The sequence below is a fragment of the Phascolarctos cinereus genome, unplaced genomic scaffold (genome assembly GCF_003287225.1).
Source record: "Phascolarctos cinereus isolate Bilbo 61053 unplaced genomic scaffold, phaCin_HiC Scaffold_1;HRSCAF=81, whole genome shotgun sequence".
In the NCBI taxonomy this organism is placed as follows: Eukaryota; Metazoa; Chordata; class Mammalia; order Diprotodontia; family Phascolarctidae; genus Phascolarctos; species Phascolarctos cinereus.
This window is the reverse complement of record NW_027555514.1, coordinates 286943353-286959183: the sequence shown is the minus strand read 5'-3', so window position 1 is coordinate 286959183 and position 15831 is coordinate 286943353. Positions and strand designations below refer to the sequence as shown.

General features: G+C 46.2%; 1 protein-coding gene across 3 annotated transcripts in view; it reads right to left on the bottom strand.

Moving 5' to 3' along the window:
• The window catches only part of SCUBE1 (signal peptide, CUB domain and EGF like domain containing 1), a 257400-nt gene that overhangs the window by 82884 nt on the left and 158685 nt on the right, over positions 1 to 15831 (bottom strand). The window contains exons 5-7 of one of the 3 annotated variants that reach the window (XM_020982814.2): positions 13760 to 13885; positions 7871 to 7987; positions 4893 to 4982 (exon numbers count right to left, since the gene is read on the bottom strand). In XM_020982814.2, the coding sequence (XP_020838473.1) occupies positions 4893 to 4982; positions 7871 to 7987; positions 13760 to 13885 (333 nt within the window). The remainder of the gene's footprint in view (positions 1 to 4892; positions 4983 to 7870; positions 7988 to 13759; positions 13886 to 15831) is intronic. The other 2 variants (XM_020982815.2, XM_020982816.2) reach the window with 2 other exon arrangements.

Here is a 15831-nt window from a genome sequence, read left to right as displayed (position 1 = left end):
TGGGATTTTTCCTAATTCACAGATTAGATTCGATAGGTGTCTGATAAGTACGTGTTGATTGGTTATTCGCTGTGCCAGTGAGCACGCTGTTCATTGAGAAGAGGAACGTACCCTTCACAGGCATCAGAGCCAAGATTTGAAGCTAGTTCTCTCCTGAATGGATCAGCCCACACTGTCCCTGGCAAGTACAGGAAGTCCCGTGCTTCCTTTCGATGACACTGCAGGAGAGAAGCATTTCCATCTGTTAGAGCCGATGTCCTCATGGACACCCGGTGAGGAAGGGGATGACAGTGCAGTTGTCCCCATTTTATAGACAGGGAGACTGAGATCCAGTGAGAGAATACCAATAGCTAGGATTTTCTACTTCTGGAAGCTTTGCCAAGTGCTTTATATATGTTGTCTCATGTGAGCTCCACCCCACCAAGGCAGGCTATAATCATCAGTTAAGTGCTTGGTAGGTGCCCAACATAGTGCTGGGGATGCAGATGCAAACAGAGAGAATGCCCTGTCACTGGAGAAAAGTTATCTAAGTGTGGGCTATCTACCTGCCCCCCGCCCCCTGGCTCTCTAAGCAAGTCGTCAACGCTGTTGAACTAAGTCCTCTCCTGCAGGGCTGTCCCATGACCCTGGCCATCGAGGGATTGCCCACCTCACCCACTTGTCTCTTTAGATTACAGTGATCAGCCTCCCATAAGGAAGAGATGGATGGTTCAAGGTGAGTCAGAAGTTGTTACATAGTACTGGTATGGTAACCATCCTCACCACCATCCTCCTCTGATGCCTCCTGCAGCAATGACCCTGCTCTCTCCAAGGCTATGCCATCACATCCCACAAAGCTGGGAACGTTTTGAGTACTTGGGAATGGATCGTGGGCCTGCTGCCTGAGGACAAGCCTGGCTAAGTGCAGTGATGCTCATGACCAGGGGGTGAATCTTTTGCTACTCTGAGTGTCTGTTAAGCCACAGAGAAGGCCTCAGTCTGTATCCATGGAGGGACTACTAGTGACTTCACAAATCCTTGATATACTGAAATAAGGTATCAGTGAATTTATGTTTGAAGCCATTTTGGAATTTTGCTCATGCATGTTGGGAAAAAAATAGTCAGAGTTCTGTTACATTTACAAAGTCAAGAGAATCTCACTGGGGAACCACACTGTCCCTACACAAACAACCCAAGATAGGGAGGAGGTAAGGAGAGGAACCGTGGAGGCTGCAGGGATATGGGTTCTAATCCTGACTTCAACACTTCCAGATTGTGTGACCTTGGACAAGTGACTTCCCCTCTCTGTGGGTCATTTTTCTCTTCTGTAAAAGGAGGATGATAATACATATAGCATCTGTTTGACAGAGCTGTTATGAAGATTAAAGGAGATAATGGAGTGAATGTGTTTTATAGACCTTAAAGCTCTTCAGAGTTGTCAGCCATCGTAGCCACTGGCCCAGACTCCAGCTAGAATCTGGCCCAAAGCCAAGAAGGTTGGATGAAGATGAACACATCTACAGAGATGGCCCTGGGGCCTTGGTGAACTCTAATATCAAAAAGCAGTGGACTGTCAGTCAGGAGACTTGGGCTTCAGCCCGACTGTCACACGGTCTCACTTCAGTTGATGATTGTCACTCTGGGCCTCAGGCTCCATGCTGCAAAAAGGGCAGTCGGCCTCTTCAGCCCCTTCCACCTCTACAAGATTGTGCTCTTTCATTTCAAGCCCATGGCATCCCCTGCACAAAAACCTTCAGTGGCTTTGTATTGCCTGTTGATGAAAGCCTGAACTCCTCCACCTGTCCTTCCATGACCACCTACCTCTGCCACCTGCCTTTCTTTCTAGCCTTCTCTCACACTCTTCCTCTTCATGTTTCCTTCATCTCAAGCACCCTGGGAGACTAGCTTTTCTCCCGACGTGCCCTCCCCCTGATCTGCCTTGGTCTGTGCTATCCCTTGTACCTTTGATGCTTTTTTCTGTCATCTTTGCCTGCTGAAATCTTACCCAACCTTCAAGGTCCAGCTCAAGTCCGAGGATTAGAATACTGAAGAACAAAATGTGAGAACAGAAAGGGGCCTCTGATTCCACCTCATTTGGCCTCATCCTTTTACAGTTGAGGACACTCGGGGCCCAGACAAGCTGAATGTCTTGTCTGAGGCCTCACAGATTAGTAACAGAGGAATCCAGATTTCCTGCTTTAGCCACTTCCCCATCACACGATTCTCTGGAGCCAGTTGGGTGTGGTCTACCTCAAAGCCATTCTGCACGTGCTTCTAGACATCTCTTCGTAAGACATTGCTCATGTCATGTCCCTCCCCTTTCAGGAACCCATGATACTTCTCCATTTGATGGCCACTCTAGTTTAGACTCTTTCCCCTGACTTTTGGGACCCCTAAGACAGACCTCATCTTATTTATCTGGTAATATTTTCAGCTACTCTATAAAATCATAATATCTTGGGGTTTTAAAGCTGGAAGGGATCTTGGAATCATCTATTCTGTAGCCCTCCAAGTTTTACTGAGGCCCAGAGAAGTTAGGTGACCTGCCCAACCTCACACATAGAGTAGAGCCTGCACTCAAATGCAGGCACTTCCTTACTGCAAATCCAATCTGTTTTCCAGTTTAGGCTGACCTTGTGCATACTGTGCATTTATTCCCCCCTTGGGGCCTTTGCTCAAGTCGATTCCCCTTGCCTGGAGTGTCTTCTTTGATCATCTTCTCCTCGTGCTATCCTACCCTTTCCAAGGCCCTTTTCTTAAGGGTCCCCTCTTCATGAAACTTCCTTTAAGTCCCGCAACCATGATCTCAGAATATCATTGTCAAACGGAATCTCTTTAGAGGCCAAGGCTGTTTGATTTGTGTCTTGGCACTCTCAGCACCCAGCGTAGAGCCTGGCAGAGAAGAGGTGTTTAGTAAACACCCATTGAATCTGAGCTGTGAAATCGAAGATCCCAGTGGCTATTGAGTTCAATGCATGGCTCGACAGAGCTCTCCTTTGCATGATGGCTATTCAACCAGGGTCCCGTGCCTCTGCCTCTGCTTCTAGGTGAGTGAAACTGCAGAGCGTGCTCTTACTCCCTCACTTCATTCTCCCACGTATCAAACAGAGCCCAGGAAGAGAGAGACCTTTCCTTCTGCAGGCCATGTGGCCAGGGCTCTCTCATTTGGATTACAAGTCCCTGTCTCCAGTTCCACAAGCTTTTAGCACTTGCTGTATAAGGAAGGCATTCAGCTCTGGGTAGTGGGGGAACACCCAAAACAGACAACCCCCAAACCCAGAGTCTGCACTCTGGGAGCTTAGAGACTAGTACTCCAGAGAAGTCAAAGAGGCAGAGGGATAAAGGGCTTCCCCCTTATCGAAGGTCTCCAAGCAAAGGCTGGTGACCAGTGAGTTACCAGGGATGCCTGGGGATTTCTGTTCAGGTCAAGGTTGGACCAGGCGCCTACCTCACCTCCCTCTGATTCTACAGTTCAGGGATTTTGTTTTTTTCCCACTTGAAGTGGGCTGGATTCTGAAGTTCTGTTTTAAACCACTAGGGCCATTTTTTTAGATGGCCTGAAACATGTACTTCATGTTTCAACTCAAGAAGCCTTTTCCTTGGTGGCCCAAGACTTTGCTATTTGCTCTTAGAGTTCATCAAGCCCCTTATTCAGTCAGTCATAGAACTTTAGAGCTGGAAGGGAACCTTTGAGATGGTCTTGTCCAAGCCAGTTGGAAATGTAATAATAGGGACAGAGCCCTTGTTTTCAGCTCAGAAGACCTGGATTTGAGCCTTTGACCTGCCTGATTCTACGAGGGGGATCCTGAACAGATCTCCTTTTACTGGAGTAACCTCCAAGATGACTGAGAATTCCCACCATTCTTTGAGTCTTGATTTTTCAGATGAAGGTCTCTTAATAAGGAAACCTTCCCTGCTCTCTTCCATCAGATGGGATGTCTCCTGTATCTGAACTCTTGTTTTACTTCAGCAAATACTTATTCAGTGACGCGTGTCTCTCTAGTGCACTTGTGATGTTTTGACTTTGTTATTTCTGTCCATGTCATTCCCTAGTTAGATCGTGTGTTCCTTAAAACAGGTACAGGGTCTTAATCACATCATGCTTTTGGGAATGCTTAGGGTAGCATCTTATATCTAGTAGCCACACAGCAAATGTTTGCTGGGCAGACAGTTGGATGGAGCACTGAACAGATGGGATGAATGATATGATCATTTTAAGTGCCACAGGCATTTAGGCAATGAAAAAGTTATTTTCCTGGTATATGGACCTGCTAAGGGGGGCTTTTCCATCCACTAGGGGAAACAGAGATCAGAAACATGCTGTTTAGCTGTCTGATCTGTAGTGTTAGGGTTTGCTGCTGGGCCTCAGTGTGACTTTGCTGGGTCAGTGACATTAGTAAGGCATTGACTGCAAACATTTCATTATAGGCAGAGATCACTGGGCATTCATTAGCTCTGGCTTATGGGTGGCAGGGCAGGAAGGGGAGCACATGAATATATTTGAGGTAGGTGAAAATTTTACAAGAAAAATTTTAACAGAAAAAAAAGAAAAAGATGAGCTCAGCCCATGAGCAAAACTCCACATACATACTCTCTCCTCTCTTTCATTTCTCTCTTCCTCCCCTCCCTCCCTCTTCTTTCTTTCTTTTTTCTTTTCCTCTCTCTCTCTCTCTCTCTCTCTCTCTCTCTCTCTCTCTCTCTCTCTCCCTCCCCCTCCTTTTCCCTCTCCTCTCTCTCTCTCTCCCTCCCCCTCCTTCTCCCTCTCCCTTTTCCTTCCCTCTCTTCTCTCCCTCTCTCTCTCTCTCTCTCTCTCTCTCTCTCTCTCTCTCTCTCTCTCTCTCTCTCACACACACACACACACACACGTGGAGAAAAGTGGCAGCACAACAAAGGAAGTGGAAGAAAAGTGTTACCCATGAGGAGGCGCCGTTTCACCCGCTTGTCCACATCAGCTACTGACGTGGTATTGAACTCAGTACTCTCAATTGCAGCCTCATCCTTCTCTAAAACACAAGTAAGGGACAAATACGGAGCAGTTGGTTAATGAGAAGCCCAGTTTTCCACTGCCTAAGACAGTTTCTTGGCCTTGGCCAGCCAAAACCAAGAACTCAGTCATGAGAGCACTGAACCCCTGCAAGGGGACAAATCCCCTTTGAGATTGTTTTAAAGGCTGAAGGGAAGCGGAAGTGAAGGGGAGAAAGAGAGGATGAGAAACAAAGGCATGAACTGAGGGACAGGCACACAGAAAACGAGCCTGGGTGGGATAGGGCCCAAGTGCTCCAGAGAGATATTAATGCAACAGGAATTCAAAAGCAGGCCTTTGGAGGAAACCAGTGGGGACAGAAAAGAAGGCTTCCCCCTGGCAAGGGCCGAGGAGAGACAGAGCAGAGGATCCGGTGATGGCAGGGCATGGGTCTGGCACACCGTGACATAAGATTGTGTCAAACACGCATGCAGATTAAACAAACAAAACAGACAGACAAACAAAAACCAGTTGTCTCTCTCTTGCTCTCGCTCTCTGTCTCTCTCACACACACGCTCACACATGCACACCCAACCAAAACCGATACCAGTCGGGGCAGTGCTGGTTGCCTGCTTGTCTCTAGGACACTATGAGCTACACATTCAGGGGAGACGAGGGAAGACTTGTGGTTCGGTGATTCTGGGAGCATGCAGCATGCAGAGCGAGAAGGTCATTCCTGGTGGGCAGGGCTTTCGGGCAGGATGGAGAAGCTTCCCAGAGGATCATGGGAAAGGCTAGTTGGGCTGCCTTCCTATGCTAGGTTAGAAATATATGGAAACAGTCATTCCCAGGGTAGGAAAGAAGGGAAAAAAGGAAGACCAGTAAGCAAAAGAAGTGGAAAGGCTTCTCATCTGGGCAAACCCAGAGGGAAGCGGCAGCTGGGTAAATAAAATGATTTGAGGGAGGGGCAAGGAAGGGGAGGCAAGGAAAGTTACTTTAAAAACCAAACCAAATGGGGACTTTCACATGCAGCAAACATTTAAAAAAAAAAAGAAGAAGAAAAGAAAAAAGGAGAAAGAAAAGGGGGGGGGCAGGATAAGTCAGCTGAACAAAGACAAAATGTGTTAGACAAAGAGCCAGAGTCCTCCTCTGGCATTGCAGATGTTTGCGTTCCCGCAGTGATGCCCAGCATCCACAGCGCTGCAGACAGCAAACAGTGAGGCGTGGAGACGGAGAGAGGAGGCTGAGGTGGGGGGCAGATGGAGGTCGGTGGCAACACGACACTGCACTGGGTCAGTTGTAATGAGAGGGTCGGCAACAGGTTCTAGATGGGATCAGGCTGCAATAGAGGCTTACATTTGTTTGTTTTGTTTTGTTTTGTTTTGGCCCTTGGAAATAATTAATAATGCACGTCAGTTCTCAGACAAGACAGGCAATCAGGAACCATCACCAGAAAGCAGGGATAATGGAGTAGAAGTATTCTCTAAGAAGACACTACACAGAAGGGCAGGGTGAGGGTGGGTCTTAGGGGTGGGAGTGGGGACAGCGGTGCGGGGCAGGGAGCAGCATGAGCAGCACCGTGGGCTTTCCATCACTGGACTGAAGGTTATAGCGTGGCATCAGCCTCTTCCCTTTCCGTGGCACCCATGTGCCGACAGGAGGGCTGGCCTAGGTTTGCCCTGTCTCCCACAAGAGGGAACACAGGCCTTTGAGCTACCCCCAAACCTTCCTGTCAGGCATGCTTTGGGATCCCCTGTTGCAGCCCTTTTTCAGTGACTAAAGAGCACCCCCAGTAGACATTGCAGAGGCCCAGATAAGAACTGGTACCTCTTTTCCCCATCAAACCGAACTTAGTTTTGGTTCTCTAATGTTAAGGAGGAAGAGAGAGAGGAAGTTTTGGAAGTGTAATTGAACTTTGAAAATCCTGTTTTTCATATTTAAGAATTCCATTATTTTCAAATAAAAGAGGGTTAGTCATATTATGAAACCAGTAAGAATATTCAGGCTGTGGCTCAGGAATGTGCATCAGGAGGAAAGAAATTACAGACTGTAAAAATAAAAAATAAAAAGCAATTTTGTGCGAGAAATTCAGCATTGTGCAAATGAAACCTCTTTTGTAGAAGCAAATTCACGTGATTGAAAATCCATAGAGGGAGGGGAGGGGAAGGGTAGCATCACATTCTCTTTATTGGCTGGGAAATGAGAAACAATATTTGTGCTCCCTCTTCCTCCCTCTCCCAGCCAAACACCTGTCTGACATCATCAGTAGGCCTTCTCCCATTTCTTTGATAAAGTTTACCTTTTGACTGATACCTAGGAAAACACCGCAGGCATTAGTATGGCCAATTTAAAAATAGACTAGTTCCATTTTGTCTTCTCCAATGGACTAGTTGCCAAAAGGGTCCTTTCCCAAATTTCCCAAGATGAATGAAGAACACAAAGCCAGTTATAAGTGACATCTTTAGATACGTCATACGAACCACTTCCACCATGACTTGAATACCATTTTGGACTATGATCAATCTCTAGAACATTCATTCTTGGGCTCTGAGCTATTTAAAATATTGTAGCAACATGTAACATGCAACAAACCAGCAGATCCTAAGAATGGATCCAGCTACACACTTACGAAATTAAAGTGCCCAATGAACTCTTTGCTTCGAGCTCTCAAGTGACATTAATAAAAGCGGTATGGAATGGTTCCCACCCTCAGCAATGCAGGTGTGTGCCACCAAACGTAATAGCCAAGTGCTTATCTAGCTATTTCCCTTTGAAAATTTGGTATCAACTAATCGCTGCTGGCACATTGCACTCGATTGAATCCCCTCCTTATGCCCAGTGATTCGGATCTCACTAGGGTGGAAAGGGCTTACACTCTTCTCTTAGTGGCAGTGTAACAACATTGGCTTCAAGTGGTGTTCTACTTACCAATGCATGTCCGGCCATCGGAGTGGAGGGCATACTTCTGATGACAGCCACATACAGGCCCCGTATCAGTGTCATCACAGGTGTGCTGGCAGCCTCCGTTTCCATAGTTACAGGTTACTAGTTATACCCAAAATGTACGTGTGTATATAAACAGAATGATAACAAAAACGATTAGTTTGTGTTTGTGTTTGTCTTGTGTTGTTATTATTATTATTACTATTATTATTATTTTATAGTCTTTCAAAGCAAAAGAGAATTAACATTGTGAAGATTCATTCTTGGTTAGATTAATATCACCATCTTTTTCATTTCTCTGACCTCTTGTCAGCTGTATATTTTTAAAGAAAATCTCTGAGGCTCTTCTTTCATTAAGAAATTGGAATGGGACATGAATAAATAACTTTCTCTTCCCCACACTTCCTAAAACCTTTGAAAATACTGCCCCCTCTTTAGGGGGAAAAACAACCCGTGCCATCTCTAGAACATGTTGGAGTGGAAGGAAGGAATGGCCTGCCAGTGAGACTTAGATTTCCCAGTTCACACTGAGAATTCTTTTCTTTCCTGATGACCTCTTTCTACGTTTGAACAAGAACAGATCTAAGTCATAACAACCCAAATGTTAGTTCTGAAATCTAGTGCGGCTGAAGGCGATTCCACCTAGAGCTCTGGAATGTTCTTATAATGTGTCGTGCTTAAGACACACACCATATGACACTGTTATGCATGGATTGAAATATTCCAAGAAATAGATAGTAAAAGTCTATCAGTTTGGACTAGCTGTGAGTGGAGGGCACAGGCAGTGTGATCTGGCGAAAAGTCTACCTTTTGCTTTGTTCTTTAAAAAAATGCCTTTATATATACATGTATATGTAGGCATATGTATATATATACATAGTTCCAAAGAAAGAGACAAAAGTAAGCATCTATAGCAAATAGAACTGGGATAAGAGAGTATTTCTTAACAGTGTTCCTTAAGGGATCAACTTTGATAGACAGATAACAATTATTTGTAATTAGCATATTGCTCATTTGTTTGAGGCTGATGCTTCTAGAGTGGCATTCAAAATAATTTGTCTTCTTAAGTGACTTCAATCTTCCTTCTTCCCTCCTCCACTTCCTACAGACATCTTGCCCCTTAGCCTTGATTTGCTTGGCCAACCCTTTCCTTATGGATAGTAGAAAGGTAACCCTAGTCCCTATCCGAATGACCATCATTCCAGATCATTGGCATTTGAATTGACTAAGTTTTATCTGATAAATCCATTAACTTTTTAACTTCTCAGAAGTTTGTTATGTTATCTATTAGAGAAGGATAATTTAGGGAATCTTAGATCAGGATTTGGGTGGGAATTATTTCCACTGACTGAAAAAAAATGAATTAAATTGTACATTTCATCAGGAAAAAAGAAGTCGTGAGTGTCTGAGTCTATCATATTGCTCAAGGTCAAGTTTCATGAAGTAGGAAAAGAATGGCTCAGAAAAGAGGAATTACTTCTCCTTTACTCTTCCATGCTTCCCTGAGGTGCCCACAGCACACCAGTTGTGCCATGACTATGACTTGTCATGGTCTCCAGCTCCTTTATGGAGCAGACCAGTTCCTGACTTTACCTGCCCTCTAGGTTGGCCGAAATCATGGGGTGGGCTTCTTCAGTCTACAGAACCAATTTCCAAGGCCAAACTCTTTGAAAGGTAAATAAGAAACCAACCCAATGGCTGGAGAGTTATTGTTTGAATAACAAGGGCTTCAGTCTTTCCCTTCACTATCTGTCTGTGCACCTGATGGGTGGAGCTGATTGGTCTGGGGTCCCAAACACAGTTGCATTCTTAACCAGGAAGTAGCCTGGTAACCCTGGGGGCTTCAGAAATCCTCGGGGAAGGGAGCAGGCCCTGGGAAAGGGACATCATTGTTGGCTTGCCACCAGGTGTTTTCTAGGCCCAGGAAAAATCCAAGTACCTTCCACATAATTTAGGACTTTGAGCAGAAATGGCGAGCAAGGCTCTGAAATGCCACCAATGGGGCTTTCAGTGCCTCTTCTCTTTCCCACGTGTGTAAGGGAATGCAGATTTGCAGAAAGAACTAGCTTAACCAAGGACTGTTGACTCATTTTGCAGCAGTTTCACCTCCCAATGTCCCCTCTCCCCTCCCTCCCTCCCTCCTGTAGAATCTAAGCTTCATATTAAATGCCTGCTATGTGCTTGCTGCCCAGGACTATGCCTGGTGTTTATCTTGTGCTGACTTCCCTGTGTACACATTGTCTCTCTCAGTAGAATGCAAGCTCTTTTCTTTTTGTCTTTCTGTGTCCAGTGCCTGGCACAATGCCTGCCACATGGTAGGCATTTACTATGTGCTTGTTGAATAGCACTACATTAATTAGGTGATTCGACACCCTGCCCAGGCCCCCCACAGGGTCTCTGCCCTTCCTACAGGCGTGAGGAACTTTTCTACCACGTTGTTTTGCTATGTGGGGAGCTCTGGTTTGTACTACAAATGCTACATGTGGTCTTACTGAACTCCCTTGAAATTAGAGCTGTTATAATTCAGAGAGTACCTTACACAGTGTCCTCCTTAGCATCCCTAAAGGGGCCCTAAAGGGTTACCAATTACAGGTCAGAGTACTCGATCTTTGGAGACAAACAGGTCGTAGCCATTGGGGGGAAAACCTCTCATAAGGCATCAACCTTTCTCAATTTCTTAGGCAGCCTGAAAGTAACATATAAATGTCAGGACAGCCTGCACTTCTGGGCTGAGGCCTCTTTGTGATATAGCCGTGCCATCCTGAAGAGCCTGGTTACTTGGGTGGCTTCCTTTTCCGTCTGTTTTTGTGTTCCCCTTTATTGTGTGTGTCTCTGGGGAGAGTCTTATGCAGCCACTTGGCTATGCTGGGTACGGGGCCAGCTTCTAGATAGAGAGAAAACCAAAGGGGCAGGCAATGTTGCTTCTCTGTTCCAAGGTCAATGGTAGCTTCATCCCCCATACCACCTTTTAAACCCTTTCCTCTTTTGCCCTGCCCTCTTTTTTTCAGGTTGTCAGAAACCCTTGTAGTTAATAGCTTTAGGTTCCTGACAGTTTAGTTAAGTGTGAGGGCCAGCAGATCACAGGAGGTGTGCGCTGAGACCGCATAGACACTGACCTGCACCTGTCAACTGCCTTCACTAGTGGCTTCATTACTGATGAGACCTCCATAGCAATGGCATAGCTCCAGAAGCCGCTGCTTCTCCAAATTTGGCCCAGTACTCTACCAGTAAAGGGCCAATTCAGACTCAGGATGCTTAAGGTGAGGAGGAGGAGGGGGAAACAATACCTTTGTTTGCACTGAAATTTAACTGATGTGCATTGTAAATAATTGAGAAAACATACCCCTAGATTGTCATAGCTCCAGGCTAATGGAGACCAAGAAGAGGCTATAAATGTGAAGTCTTCTCTTCTGGACCCAACTTTGGGCGTGGAATAACAAAGAGGTCTCTAATGATCTCAAGAGACCATGCCCCTATTTTCATAACTCATTTTAGTTCATTATAACTGGGCAAAAATGAGTGCACGTGATTCAGCCTTTTTAATGTGGGGGAAGATATGATCACTGGACTTCTAGAAAGGTTGAGAAACACTCTTTTTGGAATGTGCCTGAAAAATGCAGGCATCAACTCTTCCTAGGAAACTATGCATATATTCTTTGCTTCTCCGCAGGGTTCCTCAGGGCCAAATGGCATGTTCCAGATGAATAAAAGCCTCATTTAAAGAATGTCCAGAGCCAAAATGACTTGCATTGAGGCTTAAGCTTTGCTACTTCTGTTCCATAGAGTCCCTGTTCAGTGATTTTCTCAGACATTTTGTTTCTCATTGCTTTCAAACAGCAAAGAGAAGTTAAATGGTGCCATGTTTCTTGGGAGAGAATCATCTACAGCTGGAAGGCTGTCCAGTAAATCGAATGGTGGCCAGAGGAGTAAGTATCCACTTTGCAAACTGCATTTTCAAAGGTGGACGATGAATTGAATAGGGATGAATAATTTACAACTCCTTATAGACACGTGACAGGGTTTACCTATTGAATTTGGGTTAAATTATAGGTATGTGTCAAGGAAGACAGTGCAGCTGAGCTATGGGGGATGGGAAGGTAATGGTTCTGGCCAAGATTTCTCTCTGCCCTGCAGAGGTTACGTGCAGCTAGCACACACAGACAAGAAGCTGGGCTTTTCCTTCTGATATTGGCCAGTCAGCCAGCATCACCGTTTCAGTAGAGAAAATTGTATTTTTGGAGGAGAGAGAGAGGAGTTGAGTCACTGCAGAACATGCTAGCTGCAGGGCCCGATGTTCCTAAGTGTCTGTGGGTATGTCTCCTTGTACTGTGAGCATTCCTTCGGGGAACCTTTTGTGCTGGGCTGTGCTGCCAAATTCCTCAAGGTCTGGGACCAGGATGGCAACAAAAGGATTTCTCAGTGGTAAGTCTGTGTCACAAGATTAATGACAGACCTTCTGAACCATCATTTCCTTTTCCTTACAGTTTATCTGTGGCAGAGGTGGGGGGGGCGAGGGACCTTGGCAATATGGCCTTAAAGACACATGAGAAGGGTAACCCATCTGATGAAGAGGAGCTGACCTCAAGCCAGCATATCCCATTAGCCAAGAAGAGGCCACAAGGGAATGGAACTGGAAGGTAGTCAATCCTTCCTGATAATTTTTTGCCAGATCTTGTTTGCAGAGAAAGTTCTTTGGCAGATGGGCCTGAACAAGAAACATCCTTATTGCTGTATATTCCTTAGCTTGGCCATCTCCCATGAGGTACTATTCTAGGGGCCCTGGGATCTAGAAATCTATCCTAGGGAAACCCATGTGCTGATGGGTTATTCCAGGCTGGAAGGACTTTGAAATCTGTCTAGCAGTGATGGACTGCGGGCCTGCCCCACTAGGCCAAGTGTAGCTAAGGTCAGAGAGGCAGAGCCTCACTAGACTGGACTCAGAATGGTCACAGCTCTCAAAGGCCATCTACAGACAGTGCATGGGGATTAATGGTGATCTAAGGCCGTGAGGGCAGGACCTACACTGAGGAAATCCTGGGTCCTAGAACGCCAAAGTCCTGGCACTTCATGCCCTAAGATAAGAAGCTACATCTAGCAGCCTCTCCAGCCAGACATCTGGAGGTACAGTTTGGGACATTTCAGGTGCACACAGAGGCCAGTTGAATGGGTATCCTCAGGCTTGTCTTTCCCCTTGCTCTCAAATCCAAACAGGGACAGTGGAAGCCCATGTTGAAAGGTGAGATAACTTCAGTGGGGTGAGCTCCATGCAGTGCTTGGCCTATTCATTTTACTCGAGCACTTCCTGGTCCGTGCTCCAATATTGTTAATTCCCAAGGACCAATAGAAGCTCTAGAGATGCAAATGACAAATGCCCTTTGCTTTTCATGTCTTCCTATTGACATGTATGTCCCACACCCTTTTCTTTCAGCCTGGCTCTATGTACAGAGATATCAGCTCATCTAGATTCCAGGTTTCATAGTCTTCTGTGGGAGTGCCATTTATAGGGGAAAACATTAGCCCGGGGTCATTTCCTACTTTGGGAGGACTTGGGTGTAGATTCTATGTCTAGAAAAGAGACACTCTGGTGTACTGCATTCCTGCTCCCAGGGACAGATTTGGGTTGTTTCTAGGGAAAAGGAAATGGGGAAGCAGCCCCTCAAAACAGCAGGAACCAAAGACTTTATGGACTGAACCTTGGAACTTATGCCTCCACCATTTGTTATCAGGCTCTGAGTCACCCCTCCCCCAAGGCTAGCTGATGATCTTGGTCTCTGGAAAACAATGGCAGCATGAAGAGAGCAACACAGAAATACTTTTCTTTGGCAAAGCAGACAGGTTGGGGGGCATTTGACACATCAGGCTCCATCTACCTACGTGTGCAGTCCCTCTGGTTTTTGGCAAGTTCAAAGCCAGGCCTACATTCACAGGCAACCCCACCTTTGGGCGTCTCTCGGCAGATATGTGCGCACCCATGATCTTTGTTCATACAGTTCATACCCTCTGAAAAGAGAGAGAGAGGAAGAGAGAGAGAGAGGGAGGGGGGAGGAGAGAAAAACAAAATTGGGCTGAAAAGATGTTGCCAATTAAATTTAATCAATGACATGGCTTTATTATTCCACCATCTGCAGAAGTCCTCCCCCTTGCCCCCTACCCTCCTGCCCTCCAGCACTGATGGTGTCTCTGTTAATGGGTAAATTGTCATCACAACTGTAACTTATAGTCAATCTGGCTTCTCTGTCAATAATACTGTGGCACCCACTGAGATCCATTGTCATGTCTTTTTGGCCCTGTGCATCATGTCCACGGGCCTCATTTTGGCGAATTGTGTTTATCTCCGTGATTTAAACTTTTGGGGACAGAATGTAAGACCAGATGAGGACAGCATAGGAAGCCTCAAAAGGGGTCAGGAGACATTAGATTTTAGCCCGTTGGCCATGCACATTTAAGTCATTGAAATGGGTCTCCTGTCTGCACACATCAAGGCTAATACTATACTAGAAAGAAGAGGGTGCATAGTCTTGGCACAGTGACCAGCTTGCAGGGTGCCACGCCCATCTGTAGCGCTGGGCCCCAAGTGGCTTCCTGGGTCAAGTGTCTTCTAAGTTCTCTGCTGTTCAGCACCAAGGGCAGCTGCTGCTCCGGCTCCAGAGGGGTGGGGCTGCACTGCTTGTGTCAAAGGGATTTTCCAGCTCTCCTGTGTTGCCTGGTCCTGGAGACCTCAAGCCCTTATTCCAGCCTCAGCTTCTGCTGTGTGCCCAGTTCTTGTTCCACCTGATTTAGTTGGGTCTCGCCTTTCTGATAGGTGTGCCTGCTTCTGGCTAACAGAACTCATGGGAAGATGTGGTGCAGAGCCCTGACCCTCATTGTCAGGAAGAGCACACTCTCAAGTCATGCTTGTCACCAGCCTGCTGTGTGACGCCACCCTCTCGAGAGCTCAAGTTTTCTTATCTTTAAAACAAGAAGTTTGGACTAGATATCTTTAAAGCTCCTTAGAGCTGTGCCATCCTATGCTTTTATGTGCTCGGCTCCTTTCCTGTACCCTCCTACTCCTTTTCTTTCTTGTTCTATTGGCGTGGCTGCCTCTTCCTCCTCCTCCTCAGTCTTGTTAATATGCTGCGTTAACTGTGAGCGCTCTCCTGGGTTCTAGCAGCCTTGCTCCACTATGCTGCCCACACCTTGATAGTGGCTCCGCCTTTCTTGTTGGCTATCCAGTTCTCCACATGCTTGTTCCTAATTCTGTAGCCCTTGTGCTTCAGTTTCATCCTTGAAGGAAGCCGCAAGTGGGTAGAACACAAGATTCGAAGCCAGAGGACCTGGGGTTGAGTCTATCTGAATTTACAACGTGCTCCCTGTGTGATCTTAGGCAAATCACTTAAACCCTTGGGGGCTCACTTTCCCCATCTGTAACATGACAGTATTGGGCCAGCTGATCTCAAAGGTTCCTTCCAGCCTCTATGTTCCTAAGTATTTACATTTGTTCAGAATCTGCATAGTCCTTGGAACTCAGCTAATGAATCTGGTACCTGGAAGGTAATTGTAATGGGAAGGCATTTGACTGTCCTGGGCTACAGTGGGGGGAGGGGAAGGGGAGGAGTAGGCAACTGATCTCTAAGGGATCTTGTAGCTTTATATCCTGTCCCTTAAACCAAAGTCATGGCACTGGGGGAAGAAGATCAATCGTTAACTATAACCCCAGCTGCCCAGTGGAACAATAATGCAATCGATGTTCTGTTATGTGTGTGTAGCTTGTCTGCAGCAACACTGACTTTCCTTTGTCACCCTAGAAGCTTCTGGGCTGTGGCTGTCCTGCTGTGGTGTGGTTTGGGGGGCCTGAGTGAAACTAAGTGAAGGAGGGAAATCTTGCTTTCTTTTCTTCCTTCAGGGGAAAAAGCCCTTCAGCCGTAAATGGAGCCTGGTGTGTGCGCATGTGCACGTGGTGTGCATGT